Here is a 23,583-nt window from a genome sequence, read left to right as displayed (position 1 = left end):
GAAATAATTTGATAAAACAGTAATACAACTATTATGTGCTACATCCCCTGCAATTCCAGTGCAAAAACTCCAGTGCTCCCTGCTGGTCTCGGTTTACCATGCTGCAGCAATGTACCATCTGTAGCTGCAGCATAGTAAACAAAGACGGATATATCTCGGTCTGATAAAACGAACTGTATATAAGACAATTACTGGAAATACAATTCCTAGACTTTGTAGATTTTCCTTCTTGCTCCACCTTATACATAATACATGGTGCCGCGATGCCGGAGCTTCAGTCTTAATGAGCTTGTCGGCTTCCCGGTCGCGGCCATGAGAAAAAGATCTTAGAAAACATTTCTCATGACTGACAGCGGTGACAATAGTGAGGCTGCTGGATCTCTTTATGTGATAGAGAATATAAGAAGATAGGATATGAAAACTAACCACAGGGGGCAGCGTATGAGGAAATTCCAGGGACTAATTAACCTCTTCCTATCAGATCGAAGACTTCATTTTATCATTGTATAAAAGATTTGCCTCTTCAGGGAAAAAGTCGTAAGGTTTCGCACAATTCACTAATAAAATCCGTAACAATGAGGGGTGGAAAGGGCGAGGCACCTACAAACAAATCCAGGCTATTTGTAAATCAATCCCCAGGACTGAGATCACATTGATATGGAGACAGGGAAGGGGGTAGGGGGAGTTAAGGTGACAGAGTCTAGATTACACAAGGCGGACACAAATAAAGGACCCACAATATAGAGATTCCATATAACAACAGGGTCTAAAGAGTTAAATCCAACAATGGATGATGCCATAGCTTTAGACTACTTCTCCTCCAAGGATATGGGGGAAGTGGTAGTCTGACCTTCTCTATAGGCTTTGAAAGTGTCTAGCGGTACGTTCACATATAGGAGTTTAAGATGGTCCTCCACATCAAAATCCTCTCCAAAAACTTTCCATATTCTGCCTCTAATGACACGTATCAAACGTCACCAGAAAGCGTTGGCCCAGCTTTGAGTTTCTGTTACGGGTTCCACGTGGCCACTTTTGAGAGGATTTTAAGGCTCAAAATAGTCTTCAAAATTCACTGTGTGACGAAACCAAGACTTTATTCTGACCACAATTATTCTGAAGGAATCTTATAAATACGGGAGGCAAACTATTATGAATTTATCCACATGATATGACATCTCATTCCTTCAATCCCAAAGCATTTAGCAGACAGGATATGGATTTATGCTAGACTGTATTCACACTTATTGGAGTCCATTGGGGCATCTGTTAGATTTTCAAGTAGGACAAAACTCAAAGCACAGTGGGGCTATTTAAAGTCAATGGGATCTGTTAACATTTACTAGTATTCATTATAAACTGCAATCACCGCTGCTAGTGTGAACAGAGCCTCAGACCTTACACAGACTTTGTGCAACGCAACGGAATGATTTTAACTGTTGATTGACTGACTCAGTCCACAATGTAATACGCAGATCAATATATTCCTTTAGAATACAGTTGCATAATGAGAGAAAGTCATTCAGTTGCGCTACAAAAGGTCTCTGTGTAGCCAGGTCTTACCTCATACAGAACGCAGGATAAAGAGGATCTTTAGTCCATGAAGCCAAGACTCAAAAGGGGTTTACTAGACTAGGTGCCCTGTCAATCAAACATAAAAACAGCAGCAGGGCCCGCAGTAATCTGAAGAATGATGGGACGCAATGTCATCGCACAGCGTCACCCTGTGATCTGTAAGAAAGGTCATTTCCGTAAAACACCCATTTACCTGGTCATAGACATTTTGTGAGTAGGCCTCACAGGCACTTGTACAAATGATACCATGAATACATCCACTACGCCGCGAATCAACAGACCCCCCCCCCCCCTTCCGTCAGGGTGATGTGGCACATTAAACATAAGGCAATTAACTCAGAATAATCTTTCTCTCATTAGTGGCTTAGTTCACTGTAGTTAATAATCGTTCTTTTTACTGGAACACGGTGCTTACTGCATGGCCGGACCGCCAAAACAAGGTTTACCCGCGGACCTCATAGACTATAATGCAGACCGCTGGAGAGAAAAGTCCTCTATTCACGACTGGTCCCTCCAACGATTTGCGTTGGAGTCTTCAACAAACTCATCTCACACTTTTTCATCTGGCGGTTTTAATTTGAAATAACGGGCACTGAATCGATCCCCAGGGGGGAATAAAAAGAACGGACACAGACTGCTAGGACTGGTTGTGGGATATTGAAGAGGCACAAATCTTTTACGGTTTATATCCTGCTACTTGTTTTGGCTTACAAACACTGATGTAAAATACTGACCAAATACTGACTGTGTGAAAGTGACTTTACCCAGAGCAGAAAGACCCTGCAATGACTATTCTTGCTCCTGAGGACCCTGCAAAATTCTAGTAATAAGTATAAATAGGGCAAAAATAAACTACTGCTCCAATCCCCCATTCACTTTCATGGAACTGACAGAGATAGCTGACCACAGAAACCTTTTAATCCTACAGAAGTGAATGGAGCTGCCATCTATATACACTAATACCCCATTCAGCCAGGGGGGGTCTAAGAGACCCCAGTTGTAGAAATTGGGGTCCCAGTGGTTGGACTCCCAGACACGTATATTATAGATAGGAAAGAACTGTTGTATGGCGCGTTCACACCTGCGTCATTAACAATAACAGATCTCAAGGGAACCCATTGACTATAAGAAGGTCAGTGGGGTATCTCAGTACCCAAATAATGCCCGGTGTATGCCAACTCCAAACATACATACGTTATATATGTGATAGTATATACAATATATGTGAAGTAGTAGTACCTGAGAAGTCCAGTCTCTAGTTATTGAATGTAGACTAATAAAGTCATATCCACATGCAGGTAACGCTGTATAAGCACCTACACGTGACTCATTCGATGAAGTGCTAGACTACAGAACACCACATGGGTGCGCTCTTCTCATTGTGCCGGCACACACCTTCACCAGTAACTGCACAGTGCCAGCTGGCACACAAAGGCTGCACTTAACCGGTTCAGGTTACTGAGTCAACCAACAAAGAAATGGAGGAGTCACCAGCAGCGTGGCAAAGCGGTCATACACATTAGGCAAGCATCAGCCAACCCTAACGAGTCTGGAGGTGTCTGACATCCGTGTTATCTCTCTCCCCATTAAAAATACATGCACACTCAGCCAAGCAAAGTGTGTGAGTGTTTGAATGGGTTGATCACGGTCAGTCTTACAAGCTTTTGACTTACAGTTTATATAAATTCTTTACTTTCTGTAAAATGACCACCGACTTCTACACAGACTTTGTTCTAGTAGTCTGAGACACCCCTTCCCTGCACTGGGCCATTCCATCTGAGAGTAGAGGGAAACATCTGGGGGTGACAGTGGTCAGTCTGTGCAATATACAGTTAACTCTTTGCTCAGTATAGCGGAGCCATCACTGCACCTCTGTTCCCATTCAAGTTAATGAAGGTAGTTAAGCTGCAGCACCAGCGCCAAATGCCTCTGGCTAAATACATTGTATAGAACACAGACTGAAGGGTCTACAAACAGCTGATCCATGGGGGGCGGGGGCTGAACATTTGTCCCCCCCATGGATCAGATAAATAACAATCACAAACAACCACTTTTGAACATTTTACTTACTTTACACCTCCTGGGGCATTTAACCAATGGACAAACCCATCCCCCCTCTTCTACATACTTTTTGTAGGAACAAAAGTTTGCTCTTTAAGGGATAAGTCAAGAGTGCCTGAACTGGTTTGCTCCGAGCAATTTATGCGGGAGACTAGTCTGAGAGTCTGGGAGATATCTTACAGGAATGGAATAAAGAGGGACCTGAGAATCTCACACAAGACAAATTATTAAGGAAGGCAGCAGCAATCTTAACTGTACGTGTGCTGTGAACCAGAGGTGGCTTTAAAGCTGAGCCTAGCAACAAGCGCTGGATTCAGCAGGTGACTATGCTGGACCTCCATACTCATCTGGAGACCAGAGGACTGACCCTCTATTCTACAAGGGGCTTACATGTATGTATGGTGCCCTACAAAATCCTGACAATATACAAAGTACATACCTAAGGAGGATAGATGGATAAATAGATAGGAGATAGATAGATGATAGATAGATCTGATGATAAATGAGTCTCATTCATTGTTACTTTGTATTATGGCAAAACAGACATATACAAAAGCAGATATTTTGACAGGTCCGTCATACCCAGTGACGCCGACAACTAAACTGTCTGACAACTCCTAAAATATACTCCTCTGTTGATCCCAATACAGTGAGCAGTGTCTCTGTGCCCTGTGATACACCAGACATGACATATACGGATACATTGTAACAATCCCCTCTATGTAACAATTGATTACAACCATTCCAATCAATCCTATAAGTGTTTGTGACGATTAATCGGACACATGTAGCCAGCATTGGGGGCTGATCTCTATCCTGGCACGTAGGTGCCAGCCTGACACGTCGTATCGATCAATGCCCGTGAATGGCATGGGCACGATGCAGCAGAGACAGCCAGCTCCAAATCACTGCAATGAATTAGCCAGGTCATGTGATTGTATGGAGGCGACATGAGATCAGTGTGATGGTAGTCAGGGCAGGGTCAGTGACATATTGGGGGTACAGGGCACCTAGAAGGGGCAGACTGCAGGGATGAGCAGGCCATGCAGCCGCCTGTACACACAGCCCTCCAGCACACAGCTGCCCCCTACTCACCGATCACCTCCTTCAGCTCATAGTCATCCCGGTTGATGGACCATGGCAGGGCGCTGGGGTCCGGCTCTGTCATGACTCTTGCCTCCGTAGAGGGGGATTATTCCGAGCTGATTACCGGGCTCAGCAGCTCTGTCTGCGGACACAGAGGGAGGATAATCCAGGAGTCCTCCTGGGGAGATGCACTGCAGTCGGTGATTCCCGGAGGTCGCCGCTCGGTGCTCGCCCCCTCCCCGGTGTCACACTCTCACTTCTTCTTCTGCACTCCTCACATTGCCAAACTTTGCCTTTCCCCTGCCCGGCCTGCCGTGCCCAGGGCCGCATGACGTCACTACGCGCCGGCGTCCAGGCCAGGCCGCCATCTTAAGTGTGGCAGATCTGGCAGACTTATTTGGGTTTGGGCGCTCAACTCTCAGGCAGAGTCGTACAAAGCATTAGCCTGCGAGAGACTGGTCATAGCTGGCAACCAGAGCAGCAGATACGGAGTGGGGTCACTTTCATTCACACACACAAGTCTGCTGAGGCTTCCTATTCATGTCTAAGAAACATTATGGGCTGTATGGACAAAAAACAATTCCTTCCAAGTGTCCTTCTTTTGGAGGGACTACCCCTATTTCTGACCTATAGCCCCCTGTCCCTATTTCTGACCTATGGCCCCCTGTCCCTATTTCTGACCTATGTCCCCCTGTCCCTATTTCTGACCTATGGCCCCCTGTCCCTATTTCTGACCTATGGCCCCCTGTCCCTATTTCTGACCTATGGCCCCCTGTCCCTATTTCTGACCTATGGCCCCCTGTCCCTATTTCTGACCTATGGCCCCCTGTCCCTATTTCTGACCTATGGCCCCCTGTCCCTATTTCTGACTTATGGCCCTCTGTCCCTATTTCTGACCTATGGCCCCCTGTCCCTATTTCTGACCTATGGCCCCCTGTCCCTATTTCTGACCTATGGCCCCCTGTCCCTATTTCTGACCTATGCCCCCCTGTCCCTATTTCTGACCTATGGCCCCCTGTCCCTATTTCTGACCTATGGCCCCCTGTCCCTATTTCTGACCTATGGCCCCCTGTCCCTATTTCTGACCTATGGCCCCCTGTCCCTATTTCTGACCTATGGCCCCCTGTCCCTATTTCTGACCTATGGCCCCCTGTCCCTATTTCTGACTTATGGCCCTCTGTCCCTATTTCTGACCTATGGCCCCCTGTCCCTATTTCTGACCTATGGCCCCCTGTCCCTATTTCTGACCTATGGCCCCCTGTCCCTATTTCTGACCTATGGCCCCCTGTCCCTATTTCTGACCTATGGCCCCCTGTCCCTATTTCTGACCTATGGCCCCCTGTCCCTATTTCTGACCTATGGCCCCCTGTCCCTATTTCTGACCTATGGCCCCCTGTCCCTATTTCTGACCTATGGCCCCCTGTCCCTATTTCTGACCTATGGCCCTCTGTCCCTATTTCCTCCTTAAATGTCCATTTTTTTAAATTGGAAATTGATGTGCATTAATAAACTTATTGATCCAGAAACTGTCTGATCCCTAGCTTTATATGACACACCTATCTATATAATATGTCAAACTTTGGTGCAATTTAGACATTAAAATGTCTATATTAAAATATCACTTGTGCTAATATTTTATTTTAAAAAACTATTCAAGCCTATAGATAAGCCAAGGGTCTCTATGTGATAGTCCAAAATGTTGGGAGAGATGCTGAAAATATTGTGGTATCACCAACAAACAGTGGTAATGGACACAGTGATGTCACAATACAGAGATAATTCTCACAGTGATGTCATGATACAGGGATAATTCAGTGGTGTTATAATATATGAATAATACACACAGTGATGTCATGATACAGGGATAATTCAGTGGTGTTATAATATATGAATAATACACACAGTGATGTCACAGTACAGGGATAATGTACAAAGTGATATCACGCTGCAGAAATACTTATGGTTGTGTTACAGAATATGGAGAATGTATACAGTGATGTCACAGTACATAGATCATTATTACAATGATGCCAGAGTCTAAAAATATGGCTCACAATGATGTCATGGTTCATAAATAAGGGTCACGGTGATGTCACAGTACAGGAAGAATAAACATACTGATGTAACTGTACAAAAATAATCCTTACAGTTGTGTACCAGTATATGGAGCATGTACACAATGATGTCACAGTCCAAGAATATGGCTCCCAGTGATGAACAGAAATATTTCTTACAGTGATGTAAGTCCAGGAATGAAGCTCGAGGGATAATTCATATAGTCATGCTACCATAAATAGATAATGAACACAGTCATGTCTCAGTTCAGGGATCATTTTCACAGACAGAGTACCGTATATTGATCATGTACAAAGTGATGTCACAGAACAGGGATAATTCTTACAGTGACGTCACAGTACAGGGATAATTTCCACAGTTGTGTTATCATCCCTGTACTGTGACATCATTATGTTTATCCCTGTACTGTGACATCACTGTGTGTATTATCTCTGTACTGTGACATGATTATGTTTATCCCTGTACTGTGACAACACTGTGTATATTATGCCTGTACTGTGACATCACTGTGTGTATTATCCCTGTACTGTGACATCACTGTGTGTATTATCCCTGTACTGTGACATCACTGTGTCAGGGGTGAACCTACCTTTGTCGCCGCCCGAGACAGACGACAGAAAGCCGCCGCCGCCCCCCTCCCCCGGGGAGGAGGGGCGGAGCGAAGGGGGCGTGGCAGAGGGGCGTTAGCAGGCAGGAAGAGGACCTGCTCTCTGCCTGAGCGCTGCTCCAGCGGCCTCCCCAATCCACCGCTCGGTGACGCTAAGCCAGTCCAGGACAGCTTGTCCTGGACTGGCTTAGGTAAGCAAAAATGCCACCCTCCCCGGGGCCCTGGCATAGCGCCGCCTGAAGCGGTCGCCTCATGGGAGGTGCAGCGCTGCACTGTATGTATTATCTCTGTACTGTGACATCACTGTGTATATTATCTCTGTACTGTGACATCACTGTATGTATTATCCCTGTACTGTGACATCACTGTGTGTATTATCCCTGTACTGTGACATCACTGTGTATATTATCCCTGTACTGTGACATCACTGTATGTATTATCTCTGTACCGTGACATCACTGTGTATATTATCCCTATACTGTGACATCACTGTGTATATTATCCCTGTACTGTGACATCACTGTGTGTATTATCCCTGTACTGTGACATCACTGTGTGTATTATCTCTGTACTGTGACATCACTGTGTGTATTATCCCTGTACTGTGACATCACTGTGTGTATTATCCTGTACTGTGACATCACTGTGTGTATTATCCCTGTACTGTGACATCACTGTGTGTATTATCCCTGTACTGTGACATCACTGTGTGTATTATCCCTGTACTGTGACATCACTGTGTGTATTATCCTGTACTGTGACATCACTGTGTGTATTATCCCTGTACTGTGACATCACTGTGTGTATTATCCCTGTACTGTGACATCACTGTGTGTATTATCCCTGTACTGTGACATCACTGTGTGTATTATCCCTGTACTGTGACATCACTGTGTGTATTATCTCTGTACTGTGACATCACTGTGTATATTATCCCTGTACTGTGACATCACTGTGTGTATTATCCCTGTACTGTGACATCACTGTGTATATTATCCCTGTACTGTGACATCACTGTATGTATTATCTCTGTACCGTGACATCACTGTGTATATTATCCCTATACTGTGACATCACTGTGTATATTATCCCTGTACTGTGACATCACTGTGTGTATTATCCCTGTACTGTGACATCACTGTGTGTATTATCTCTGTACTGTGACATCACTGTGTGTATTATCCCTGTACTGTGACATCACTGTGTGTATTATCCTGTACTGTGACATCACTGTATTATCCCTGTACTGTGACATCACTGTGTGTATTATCCCTGTACTGTGACATCACTGTGTGTATTATCCCTGTACTGTGACATCACTGTGTGTATTATCCCTGTACTGTGACATCACTGTGTGTATTATCTCTGTACTGTGACATCACTGTGTATATTATCCCTGTACTGTGACATCACTGTGTGTATTATCCCTGTACTGTGACATCACTGTGTATATTATCCCTGTACTGTGACATCACTGTGTGTATTATCCCTGTACTGTGACATCACTGTGTGTATTATCCCTGTACTGTGACATCACTGTGTGTATTATCCCTGTACTGTGACATCACTGTGTGTATTATCTCTGTACTGTGACATCACTGTGTGTATTATCCCTGTACTGTGACATCACTGTGTATATTATCCCTGTACTGTGACATCACTGTATGTATTATCCCTGTACCGTGACATCACTTTGTATATTATCCCTGTACTGTGACATCACTGTGTCTATTATCTCTGTACCGTGACATCACTGTGTGTATTATCCCTATACTGTGACATCACTGTGTGTATTATCTCTGTACTGTGACATCACTGTGTGTATTATCCCTGTACTGTGACATCACTGTGTGTATTATCTCTGTACTGTGACATCACTGTGTGTATTATCCCTGTACTGTGACATCACTGTGTGTATTATCCCTGTACTGTGACATCACTGTGTGTATTATCCCTGTACTGTGACATCACTGTGTGTATTATCTCTGTACTGTGACATCACTGTGTATATTATCCCTGTACTGTGACATCACTGTGTGTATTATCCCTGTACTGTGACATCACTGTGTGTATTATCCCTGTACTGTGACATCACTGTGTATATTATCCCTGTACTGTGACATCACTGTGTGTATTATCTCTGTACCGTGACATCACTGTGTATATTATCCCTGTACTGTGACATCACTGTGTGTATTATCTCTGTACTGTGACATCACTGTGTCTATTATCTCTGTACTGTGACATCACTGTGTGTATTATCTCTGTACTGTGACATCACTGTGTGTATTATCTCTGTACTGTGACATCACTGTGTGTATTATCCCTGTACTGTGACATTACTGTGTGTATTATCCCTGTACTGTGACATCACTGTGTGTATTATCCCTGTACTGTGACATCACTGTGTGTATTATCCCTGTACTGTGACATCACTGTGTGTATCATCCCTGTACTGTGACATCACTGTGTGTATTATCTCTGTACTGTGACATCACTGTGTGTATTATCCCTGTACTGTGACATCACTGTGTGTATTATCCTGTACTGTGACATCACTGTGTGTATTATCCCTGTACTGTGACATCACTGTGTGTATTATCCCTGTACTGTGACATCACTGTGTGTATTATCTCTGTACTGTGACATCACTGTGTGTATCATCCCTGTACTGTGACATCACTGTGTGTATTATCCCTGTACTGTGACATCACTGTGTATTATCCCTGTACTGTGACATCACTGTGTGTATTATCCCTGTACTGTGACATCACTGTGTGTATTATCCCTGTACTGTGACATCACTGTGTGTATTATCCCTGTACTGTGACATCACTGTGTGTATTATCCCTGTACTGTGACATCACTGTGTGTATTATCCCTGTACTGTGACATCACTGTGTGTATTATCTCTGTACTGTGACATCACTGTGTGTATTATCCCTGTACTGTGACATCACTGTGTGTATTATCCCTGTACTGTGACATCACTGTGTGTATTATCCCTGTACTGTGACATCACTGTGTGTATTATCCCTGTACTGTGACATCACTGTGTGTATTATCCCTGTACTGTGACATCACTGTGTGTATTATCCCTGTACTGTGACATCACTGTGTGTATTATCCCTGTACTGTGACATCACTGTGTGTATTATCTCTGTACTGTGACATCACTGTGTGTATTATCCCTGTACTGTGACATCACTGTGTGTATTATCCCTGTACTGTGACATCACTGTGTGTATTATCCCTGTACTGTGACATCAATGTGTGCATTATCCCTGTACTGTGACATCACTGTGTGTATTATCCCTGTACTGTGACATCACTGTGTGTATTATCCCTGTACTGTGACATCACTGTGTGTATTATCCCTGTACTGTGACATCAATGTGTGCATTATCCCTGTACTGTGACATCACTGTGTGTATTATCCCTGTACTGTGACATCACTGTGTGTATTATCCCTGTACTGTGACATCACTGTGTGCATTATCCCTGTACTCAGGGCCCTAGGCTCTGCCACTTATGAGGCCCTTTCACCTCCCATTTTTAAGTTTGTATATGACATGAGAGATAATAAACTCCATCATTACTGTGATATATATCAGGGGACACTGAATGGACACAAGGACGTTCTATAGCTCAGTCATTACTAGAGGACTTACCGCAGGTGTAATCACCATTTTTTCATTTCTATACTTGTATTGCCAATGCCAGAAAGCATCCAAATAAAATGGCCAACAAAAATGCTACTGAGCATGCCCGGACCATTCTATCCCTAGAGAACTTTACTACTACAAAAACATGGCCACCGTTGTAGTCTATTGTGCATGCTCTAATACAAAACCATTAAAACTTTATTAAAAGAACAATTGACAAGGCAAATAGTAATAACAGATCCACCGACAGAAATTAAATATGTAAAGATGGATAAAACCTATATACCAATTGTACTAGTGGGAATAACAAAGTGCACTAATCATAAGACGCAAATAAGATCATGTAATAATAAAGTGTAAAAATGTAGATAATTCATTATATAGTGTGTATGAAGGATCAATACAAATCCAGCCTAATATAAAAAATATATATATACAATAATTCAATGATACAGAGAAATAAATTAAATAGTGCAAAAAAGTGCAAATGTGCCCGAGTGCGCAGTCAGTGGCTCAACTACCGCAGAGGCAGCTGCCACAGGGCCCAGGACATTAGGGGGCCCGGTGACAGCTGCTACCGCTGCGTTTTTTTCTTAATAGGCTGTTACCGGCTGGAGTCCAACCGGTAATGGGCCCTATTTACTTACTGATTCTGGCAGGGCCGGGATTGGTAAGTGACACCGCAGGCCCCACAAAGACTATTACTATACTCGGGGGTCTTTTGCAGACCCCCAAGTATAATGATTGGAGGCCCGGGAGAGGTAAGAAACATACAAAAACTGTGTTACTTACCTCTACAGGCTCCGGGCAGGCTTCGGCCTAGTTGTCTGATGTCTCTGACGTCCCATGACCCCGGCCTGCGTCCCGGGTCATGTGACGTCCGATGTCATTGAAGAATGCCAACGGCAGAGGCCAACAGTGTAGTAGCCAGGGGACAGGTAAATAACAGCAGTTTTTTATTTTTTTATTCCCTCAGGTCTCCGATTATTATACTCTGGGGTCTGAAAAGACCCCAGAGTATAATAATTGTTATGGGTGTGCACAGTGGAGCATAATACTGAGTGCAGGGGCCAGTAAGGGACATAATACTGTGTGCAGGGGCCACTAAGGGACAGAATACTGTGTACAGGGGCCACTAAGGGACATAATACTGTGTGCAGGGGCCACTAATGGACATAATACTGTGTGCAGGGGCCACTAATGGACATAATACTGTGTGCAGGGGCCACTCCTTATTTTCTCCTTATTTTCGGCTGTGTTTTAGTATTCACTGTTTTTAGAATAGTGTAATTTTAATTTTGCTAACAATTTGAATATAGGCCCCTCTTGATCTTGAGGCCCTAGGCTGAAGCCTAGTTAGCCTAATGGTAAATCCGACCCTGCCTGTACTGTGGCATCATTGTGTTTATTATCCCTGTACTGTGACTTCACTGTATTTATCATCCCTGTACTGTGGCATCACTGTATTTATCATCCTTATACTGTGACTTTGCTGGGTTTACTATCCATGTACTACAGATTTAGTCCTCTTGATCAAAGTTTATTTAGTTTATACTGTATTTGCTTATAACTGTGTCTGGTGGAGGGGGTCAGTTCAAGTTCCTTTATCTCAGTTCTAGCTACTGCATATATCACCAGTTGTATACACAGTCAGGAATGTTAGTTTTATATGTGGACTAAACTCCTGACTGTGTTTTCAGAATGTGATCTCTAGTTATATCATAGCTAGAACTGTGATCTTGGTGGCCTACATTAGACACCACTGCTCTAGGCAGTATTAAAATTAAGATTGTAAGCTCTTGCAAGCAGGGCCCTCAGTCCCATTGTGTGAAATGATTCTCTTTGTAATGTATCTGTCTGTATTTTGACCCTACAAAGTGTACAGCGCTGCGGAATATGTTGGCGCTATATAAATAAAATGTATTATTATTATATTATTAAGATAGAACTATTTAAAGTAACACACCCCCTAGCCACAAAAGTACAGTATACTAGATGCCTTAATGAATGATGCATCTGTATAACTACTACTACTTATTATCCCTGTACTGCGACATCACAATGTGTATTATCTGTGTACTGTGACATCACTGTTTATTATCCCTTTACCTTGACATCACTGTTTTTATTATCTCTGTACTTTGACAATATTATGTTTATTGTCTCTGCATTGTGACATACAGTACGGATCAAAAGTTTGGACACACCTTCTCATTCAAAGAGTTTTCTGTATTTTCATGACTATGAAAATTGTAGATTCACACTGAAGGTATCAGAACTATGAATTAACACATGTGGAATTATATACTTAACAAAAAAAGTGTGAAACAACTGAAAATCTGTCTTATATTCTAGGTTCTTCAAAGTAGCCAACTTTTGTTTTGACTCCTTCCCACATAGAGCTCACAATGTACTTTTTTTTGTTTCCCTATCAGTATGTCTTTTTTGGAATATGGGATGGAAATCCATGCAAACACGGGGAGAACATACAAACTCCTTGCAGATGGTTTTTTGCCCTTGGCGGGATTTGAACACCAGGACCCCAGCACTGCAAGGCTGCAGTGCTAACCACTGAGCCACCGTGTGGCCCCCTAACAACTGAAAATATGTCTTCTATTCTAGGTTCTTCAAAGTAGCCACCTTTTGCTTTGATTCCTGCTTTGCACACTCTTGGCATTCTCTTGATGAGCTTCAAGAGGTAGTCACCTGAAATGGTCTTCCAACAGTCTTGAAGGAGTTCCCAGAGATGCTTAGCACTTGTTGGCCCTTTTGCCTTCACTCTGCGGTCCAGCTCACCCCAAACCATCTTGATTGGGTTCAGGTCTGGTGACTGTGGAGGCCCGGTCATCTGGTGTAGCACCCCATCACTCTCCTTCTTGGTCAAATAGCCCTTACATAGCCTGGAGGTGTTTGGGGTCATTGTCCTGTTGAAAAATAAATGATGGTCCAACTAAACGCAAACCAGATGGAATAGCATTCCGCTGCAAGATGCTGTGGTAGCCATGCTGGTTCAGTATGCCTTCAATTTTGAATAAATCCCCAACAGTGTCACCAGCAGAGCACCCCCACACCATCACACCTCCTCCTCCATGCTTCACGGTGGGAACCAAGCATGTAGAGTCCATCCGTTCACCTTTTCTGCGTCGCACAAAAACACGGTGGTTGGAACTAAAGATTTCAAATTTGGACTCATCAGACCAAAGCACAGATTTCCACTGGTCTAATGTCCATTCCTTGTGTTCTTTAGCCCAAACAAGTCTCTTCTGCTTGTTGCCTGTCCTTAGCAGTGGTTTTCTAGCAGCTATTTTACCATGAAGGCCTGCGGCACAAAGTCTCCTCTTACCAGTTGTTTAGAGATGTGTCTGCTGCTAGAACTCTGTGTGGCATTGACCTGGTCTCTAATCTGAGCTGCTGTTAACCTGTAATTTCTGAGGCTGGTGACTCAGATGAACTTATCCTCCGCAGCAGAGGTGACTCTTGGTCTTCCTTTCCTGGGGCGGTCCTCATGTGAGCCAGTTTCTTTGTAGCGCTTGATTGTTTTTGCAACTGCACTTGGGGACACTTTCAAAGTTTTCCCAATTTTTCGGACTGACTGACCTTCATTTCTTAAAGTAATGATGGCCACTCGTTTTTCTTTACTTAGCTGCTTTTTTTTTTTTTTTTGCATAATACAAATTCTAACAGTCTATACAGTATCCACCTAACTTCTGCACAACACAACTGATGGTCTCAACCCCATTTATAAGGCCAGAAATCCCACTTATTAAACCTGACAGGGCACACCTGTGAAGTGAAAACCATTTCTGGTGACTACCTCTTGAAGCTCAACAAGAGAATGCCAAGAGTGTGGAAAGCAGGAATCAAAGCAAAAGGTGGCTACTTTGAAGAACCTAGAATATAAGACAGATTTTCAGTTGTTTCACACTTTTTGTTAAGTAATAAGTACATAATCCACACATTCTGATGCCTTCAGTGTGAATCTACAATTTTCATGAAAATACAGAAAACTCTTTGAATGAGAAGGTGTGTCCAAACTTTTGGTCTGTACTGTACCTTTGTTTATTATCCCTGTACTGTCTATGACATCACTGTTTTAATTATCCTTGCATTATGACATCACTGTGTGTATTATCCCTGTACTGTGACATCACTGTTAATTATCCCTGCACCATAACATCACTGTGTTAATTATCGTTATGCTATCATCACCATTTAGTTGGCTTACTTTAAGCCAGTATTGTACTACACAATCTTGGATGAGTTTTGATGCACTTTGGATATTTAAATCATACCCCCTTCTTCTGAGAATCCGCATCCACATGTCTAGTAAGTAAAATAAATATTTCCTAGGTGCCATGTTTACAACAGTGTCTACCTGTAACCACAATGAATATTAAATAAATGATTACATCAGTGTGTTTATTCTCACTGTAACATCATTGTTCCTTATAGTCGTACTATGCTGTCACTGTGTTTGTAGTATCACTATGTACAATATCTCTGTACTGTGACATCACTGTGTGGATTATCCCTGTATTATCCCTGTATATTACTGTGTGGATTATCCCTGTACTGTGACATCACAGTGTTTATATTTATATTGGGCTATCATTGTGTTCATTATCCCTGAACCATGATATCACTGTGTTTATTATTCCTCTACTGTAGCATTGCTTTTATTATTATCTCTGTACTGTACACATTGTGCGGCACAAGGACCTTTCTTGTGCAAAATGTGCACCACAACCCCTGTTTCTTGCCACATTGTGCCAAAATAAGTGACGCAGGGCAGACCAGGGAAAGGCAGATATATTCATTATAACTTACAACAGTTTTCTGAAGTCAGTTATAGTGGAAATCTACACCAGTTCCTAACTCTCGTAAATTTCCATTTTGGCACAGGTATGTCCAGTTGATTTATGAGGCTGGAGCCTCTTCATAAACCTTTGTTCCTTGCGCCAGTGGGAATCTTTACTAGGACTGTCATATGACGCATCAGACTTAATAAAAATTGACCCCAATATGTTTATTATCCCTGTACTATGACATCACTGTTTTTATAATCTTTGTATTGGAACAATACTGTGTTTATTATCCCTGTGCTGAAACATCACTGTGCTCATTATCACTGAACTGTGACATCACTGTGTTTATTATCCCTGCACAGTGACCGTTTGTTATCCCTATACTGTGACATCACTTTCTTTTATTGTCCCTGTACCATGACATCACTAGGTGGGATTTATCATTTAGTCCTGCACTGTCAGGCACACCCTTCAGCAAGGCCACATGTTCATAGCTGTTGCAGATTTCAGGCATCATTTCAAGTCAGTAAACTGCATAAATCTTCATAAACCTGTTGGGGCATGGGGGGAATGGGTCCCACCCACACTCTGCCCTTCACCCCACTCCTTCCAGGACAGTGCAGTCTTTTGAGCAAAACATATACTTGGGCAAAACAGTTTACTTTTTAATGCCTTGAATGCTAGAACACTGGCATATAAGACATGAAACATGTTCTCCATTGTTCTCCGTTATTCCTGTACTGTGATATCACTGTTTATTCTCCCTATATTATGACATCACTTTGTTTATCATTCCTGTACTTCTATGAAAAGACAAAGCACATAGGGCCCTCCATAGTGTAACCCAATTTCATGCAACTACCAGTAAGTGGGGGACAATAAAATGTCTCTCCCCCAATATACTGTAGTTGTGCAACACCAGGAAATAATCTGTTGCAGATTTGTTTGTCGCCCCTGGATAGATGGTTGCTGCTCATACATGTAGAATGCCTCTCTAGACAAAAAAGTCAGACTATGGGAGCACTGCTGCTCAATGGAACGTATAATCAAAATCCAGAAATACAGCTCAAAAACGATGAAAACAATGATGAATTTCACCTTCTTCTTTCCAGTTCTGGACAGTGAGATGGTTGGTTGCTGTAGAAGGATACACCGAATAGAGTATCTGAAGATGTTGCACCAATCCATCAACTGTGAATTGTTTAGAACCCTGGAGGAATGTCATAGGTCATCATAATTATAATCAAACTGTATGTACGGATACCACAGAGAAGGAAGATAATACTATGAAACTATGAAATATACTTACAATTTCTATCTTAAAAGGTGGATGGCTTGGTTGGGACTTTCCCAATTTGTAGATTTGAAGAACAGATGGGATCTGATGGAGGATGTTACATGAGAACTTGCCAAGAAGCTAATAAATTAAAGAAACTATTAGCCATTATGTCTCTGGGTTCTTACAGTACAGTGCATAACATAATAGGTCACATTATAAATATTTTTATGGTAAAATGATGACCTCACATTCAATTGTCATCTCATGTGATTTGCAATAATTGGATAAATCTTCTGTTCTGAGCCTCCTTCTAAGCCGCTCATTTTCCTCCAGGTGATTCCTCGTCTTCCTTCTATGATCTAGACACGTCTCTGCAGGAACAAAATGGGTCTTCCTCATCCTGTACTAACTATACATTATAATATATTCTTGTCCCCTAGCCATAGAATTGCCGTTCACCTGTAACCATCAGAAATTAGGTAAAGAAAAAGGCAACAGTATCCACCAAATAGTTGTAAGGTTCCCATGTTCTTCTACAAAGGCGTCAGTTGAGTGTTCAGTAAGGTGGTGCCAGTAAGTGAATATACACACAATAACCTATCAGTCCTTGTTATTTTCCTTATTCTATATTGCTCATTGTTAAGTTCAATAATAACATATTCTATGTTATTATTTATAAAGAATGTTGCTCTGGGGTGATGTATCCACCTCTTCCTTTGTCTCTAAATGTTCTTATTGCTGCTAGCCTGAATGTAGCCAAGTGTCTGATGTTGTTTTGGAGAGAGGTCCCCAATTACCAGGCCAATGACCATTACTGGGCTGTGGATCACTTGGTACCAGGCTGCACAATGACCACTTCCGAGGAGGATGAGAACAAGATAGAGAGTTGGACACACAATCACCACTTCCAGTCACATTTTTTTTCTGTGCGCTTTTCAAGGTCCTAATGACTGATAAGGCTATGTTCACATCAAAGACTCTGGTGCAGAGTCCACCAAAAATCAGTGAAGTGATAAATTGTACACAGAGGAAGTTTTTCTCCACTAGTTTCATTTTAAAAAAACAAATGGACCCTGGACAGACCCCATTATAGACCCCATTATAGTCAATGGAGTCTGCTGGGCTCCATACGTAACTGCTGTTTTAGAAATCCACCTATCCATTGTTCGGGTCTGCTGAGGAACCTGAACAACAGAGATGCAACACTAGGTTTAATCTCCAAAGGCAACACAGTCTCTTCACTGTAAGGACTGCGAATATGTGGAATAGCCTGCCCAGGGCCGCTTTAACCATAAGGCCAACAGAGCACTTGCATCAGACCCTATGGTAGTGGGGGCCCCCTTTGGAAGGCGGGGCAGTCCTGCATTTTCTGTCCCACTGTCCAAGGCAGTGGGTTCAAGCTACCCCAACTCATCGGTGTGTCCTCTGGATGATGATTAGTTGCAGACAGTCATAAAGTAGGGAGTCATCTTTCTTTGATATATACAGTGGGGGACATAAAAATGTGGGGCAACCAGGGGTAGGGGGGGCATCACACTATGGGGGCAACCTAGCGGGTGGTAGGACATGATACTGTTGGGGAAACCTGGGGTGAGGACATGGTACTTTGGGGGCAACCTGAGGGAGAATGACATGGTGGTGGATGGGGGGACATGAATTTGTAAAGGTAACTTGGACGGGGAACACACGAATCTGTGAGGGGCAACCTGAAGGAGGATATTATAAGCGGTATATTGTATGGGGCCACTAGAGAGCCATTATACTGTTTGAAAGCTACTAAGGTGCATTATACTATGTGGGGGCCATTGAAGGAGCATTACAATTGTGCAGGTCAGGTATTTCTAGGTGGTGGTGATGGGGGGGGCCCATTTATGAAATCTTTGCACAGGGCCCGCCAATGTGTTAAAACGACCTTGAGTCTACCCAGGGGTTACTCACAGCAAGGGCAGCGGACAGCTTCAAAGATGGCTTTACAGGGAAAATTGCATGGATGCTCATTATAATGTATAAAAAAATTATTTCCTTTACTTGTTCCCTCAGTCATGCCCTTTCCGTAATAAATTAGGCGAATTCTCTATCTGTGCAGGTGTTATCAAGAATATACTCCAGTGTCCTCCCAGTATGGTCCGGTCCTTCTGTTCGGCTATCTTCTTACAGTGGAATTCCTTGCCAGCTGTGACGTCTCTCGAGTCCTTTCCGCTGCAGTCGCTGAAGGCCTCAGTGGTCACGTGGAACAGGGACTTCCTCCAGAAGACAACAACAGACTGGCAGGACCGGACCACTCTGGGAGCCATTTTTTCACTTCCCCCAGCTTAATTACAAAAAAATAAAAATTTAGCCTGAAAAACCCCTTTAACTATATAGTAATAACAAATCAGTATATGCAAATGAGATTGTAAGAACATTGAACATGATACATAAGGTGAATATAAGTAAGGGAGTGAAGGAAATAGAGATATAATAGTATGGTATAAATGTTTGCAATGGACAAACTAAAACACACGTAAGCACTGTCACTTGCGATATAATCTGGAATTGGGGAGGGTGTCAGAGTTTTCTCACTCGCAGATAGGAATTATACTTACAGACAGTATGGCAGACTAGGGATGCTCGATCTACTAATCCAGGGGGACCACGCCTTATCAAAGAGTGGGTGGGTATCGAATATAACAGCATTGATCTTTTCAAACAGCACAAAAGAGCCAACGCCTTTAATGACTTCTGAGACAGAGAGATGCCTTTATTCAGGTGCTGCTAATCGTTTTTGAACCCCCCCCCTCCGTTTTTCTGAATTATCATTAAAATGTATATGCAAATCATTCCTATTGTGCACGGTGGGCGTTCCGTACACCCCCTGTGTCATAGCTTGTTCACACCCTCCTCTCATTTTTGACATCCTCCTCCATTCATCGATCGAAATCCCACGCATGCGCAGTAGCGCTCCCTCGCCATTTTTGTGTAGAGTACTGCTCAGTTCCCTTGAGAACTACGCGAGCGTGCTGCGCATGCGCAGTAGGGTCGCCGATGTTCACTACAGGAAAATGGCGCTGGAGCGTGCACAGTAGCGAAATATTTTAGCCTTAGATAACCTTTGTAAACAAATTTCAGAAATAAACACTACATTAGTATACTTATATTCTAATCCTAGATACATCTGTTCAGTTCATTCTAATACCTTTGGTGTTTTCAATTATATCTTGTGCACAATGTCAGAGGCTTAGCTGTAATTGGTCAGGGTCCCAGAGGGATCCCATAATTAGCACGTAAACCATACACATATGTCGTAATGATATATTATAGAAACTTAACCAACCATTTAGTTTCAGCAGTCAACAGCAAATTGATATTTGTATCTGTATCCCTAGCAGAATTCTAATTTTAACACTTAGGATGGTGAAAGAAAACCAAAAATTGTGAGCCAGTAATTTCCACATACATTTCCATAATGCAAAGCATGAGAGTGGTGGTATCTAGTGGAGGGGGGAGTTTAGTGAGGGGTTGGAGGAGTAAGGACTGGTATGACAAGACACCCGGGTTTGTAATGAGTAAACCAGTTTTGACTGAACCAGTTTCTTCCTAAATTTTCCAAATGTTTTGGGTTTGATTCAAACCTGAAATTTTGGGGGTTTATAACCAGAAGTGAAATTATTTTACTGTTTTAAGTATAATTGCTCTAGGGGAGGTGTAAAACAAACAGTTGTATTCACCTTCCCTCGCCTCTTCTGAGCAGTGTCTGGTGCTCTCTCTGGGCCCTCTTAAAGCTGTCTGGGTGATGTTGGCCTACCCCCCTGTGACTGCTGAGACCCAACCTCAGGCCTCAATGGTGACTCAGGAAAACATGACATCACCCAGGAGACCACAAGAGGGCCCAGAGGGATCGCCAGACAGTCCGAGAATGCCCAGAATAGGTGAGGGAAGGCGAGACAAACTTATTCAACCCAAGACAAAATTAAACTTCAGAGGTTCGCCCATCTCTAGTGCTGGTTTCAGTGGTGGTATCTACCAGAGACAAAAGGCACTACTGAAATACACCCTAAGGAAGAAGTGGAAATTGATGGACTTTGGAAGGCAGTGCCATAAAGAAATCCAGTGAAGAACAACATGTACTAACACTGAGAAATACTTTCTTACAACAGGACTACCATCATCCACGAGTTGTAGAGGAGGGAGCTACAGAACCACAAGAACTCCAAGGAGCAGTTTCTTTGAGTACAAACAAAAGGATGACAGCAGCAGGGTGTCCCTAGTGGTTACATACGACCCTCAAATGAGGAAAATTGCTGCTGACCCCCAACTCATATTTGACATTCACAATATACTAAATGAAATATTCCCAGATTTGCATCTGCTTGCATACAAACAGCCACCACACTTAAGGAATCTCCTAGTTAGAAATGCCATTGTGTCACCATCAGAGACTGGCACATTGCCGGGAAACAGTAAAATACACTAGACTTGTACCCATATCTTGTCATCAAGCACAATCCACATACCAAATACACAGCAGGACTATGAAATCGCTGGAACATTTTCATGCACATTCTCCAGTTTGGTGACAATACTGTGTACAAGGTGAAGGAATTTACAATGGAGAAACAAAACAAAAACTGCAGATCAGGATGAATTTACACAGACACAATAAAATGGCAGAGGCACACCCCCATGGGAAAGCACATCTCTGGGCCACACCAGAGCTTGTGAGGCTTAAAAGTCCTGATTCTAAAAGATGGCTGGACCATCGCAGCAAACAAGCCCTTTTAACCCTTGAGTCTCCCAATTTCCTAATAGATTGTAAGCTCTTGTGAGCAGGGCCCTCATTCCTATTTTTGATTAATTTTTGTTACATTGTAATGTTAAACATAATCTATTCATGTGTCCTCTGATTTGTAAAGTGCGACAGAATATGTTAGCGCTATATAAATAAAATTATTATTTAAATGCTCTTTAAGAATGAGACAGTGAAATGTAGGAATTCAAGCTAATGATAAAAATCAGATCATTGACAAAAGGACTCAATCTGATGCCTGGATTTATGAGCCCTTCCATGGACACAATTCACCCCCCTCCATGAGCCGGATGTTTCCACCCCCCAGTCCTCATCTCTATAACCTCAGTTTTATTGCCCTGCCATATCTTACCAATGCTTGACCTCATGTACTAACAGCCTTTGTGTAGTGACTTGCCAGGGTTGTGCTTTGTTCTCAGTCATTCATTTGTAAATTCCTTAAGAAGAAGCCTCTGTGCTTTGAAAGCTGGCAAATGTAAATTTTCTGGTTTCTCAAAAATTTTCCATTTTTGACAAAACACTATCTAACTATGATTGCTATTTTTCTGGTTAGCATGGTATTACATTATTTTTCTCTTTTGTTAGCATTGTGTAGTCATATTACTTAGAAATTGAATTGCAGTAGTAAAAGGGCTGCCCCAATAAACATACTCATAACCTATCCACAGGATATGGAATAAGTGTCACATCAATGGCGGTCTGATCGCTGGGTCCCACAGCAATGTGGAGACAGATGGACTGAAAGTGTATGAAAGAAGTGCCAGAACACCCATATGACCAGCGCTCCATTCACTGCTAAGGGCGTGCAGGTAATAACAGTCCCGGCAGCCCCATAGCCGGCAGCCCCATAGCACAGGTGTGCTGGTGCTTCATTCACATGGAGGAGACATGAGGAACTTTCAGTCCCTCGATGTCTTCATTGCTGGGAGACCCAGGGGTTGGATCCCTAGCAATGCGACACTTATGCCCTGATCCTAGAGGATAAATGTTATTAATGGGACAACCCCTTAATACTGCAATTCAATTCCCAGGTGATATGACTATGGGCGGGTTCACACCTGCGCCCGGTCTCCACTTTGCAAGCTTCCGTTTCCTGCCCGAGAAACTGGAAAGGAGACGGAAACCGGCAGGCAGTTTTTAAAGTGACCGCCCGTGAGCGTCTTCAGCTCTATGAGGCGAAACCATTTTTTTTAACCGGACACAAAGTCGGACACGCAGGTTTAAAAAAAAATGATTTTGCCGCAGAGAGCAGAAGACTTTCACGGGGGCGCTCATCAGCAGACAATGAACGCCGGATTTCCATCTCCTGTCGGCAGAAGACGGAGACCTCGAAATGGAGATCGGGCCCTGGTGTGAACCCGCACTATACTGGTTTTATTTTGCCCAATAAAGTTCATATTCTAGGATATGGGTTCTCTCCTCTTTGGATAGGAAATAAGTGTCTTTAATGGGAAAATCCCTTTAAGTGGAAACTACAAGTATTGAGTTTGCTCTTAAAAGGGATATTGTAACCATGAAGGATTTATCACCCATCCACTGGATAAACAATAAATGTTAGGTTGATGGGACCAGCTGTCGGACACTGCCGGACCCCGCTTCCCTTGGGACCTCAGGCTACATTCCACACAAACATTGTGCAAAACGGC

General features: G+C 42.9%; 1 protein-coding gene across 1 annotated transcript in view; it reads right to left on the bottom strand.

Annotated features, from left to right (window-relative positions):
* Nucleotides 1-5,055, bottom strand: part of OXSR1 (oxidative stress responsive kinase 1) — a 72,485-nt gene extending 67,430 nt beyond the window's left edge. The window contains exon 1 of the mRNA XM_075271480.1: nucleotides 4,729-5,055. Coding sequence (XP_075127581.1) covers nucleotides 4,729-4,801 — 73 coding nt within the window. The 5' untranslated portion in view covers nucleotides 4,802-5,055. The remainder of the gene's footprint in view (nucleotides 1-4,728) is intronic.
* Between the last annotated feature and the right edge of the window lie 18,528 nt (nucleotides 5,056-23,583).

Source organism: Leptodactylus fuscus, chromosome 4, assembly GCF_031893055.1.
Source record: "Leptodactylus fuscus isolate aLepFus1 chromosome 4, aLepFus1.hap2, whole genome shotgun sequence".
NCBI classification, from domain to species: domain Eukaryota; kingdom Metazoa; phylum Chordata; class Amphibia; order Anura; family Leptodactylidae; genus Leptodactylus; species Leptodactylus fuscus.
The sequence above is the reverse complement of the archived record's forward strand: the minus strand, read 5'-3'. Positions and strand labels throughout refer to the sequence as shown.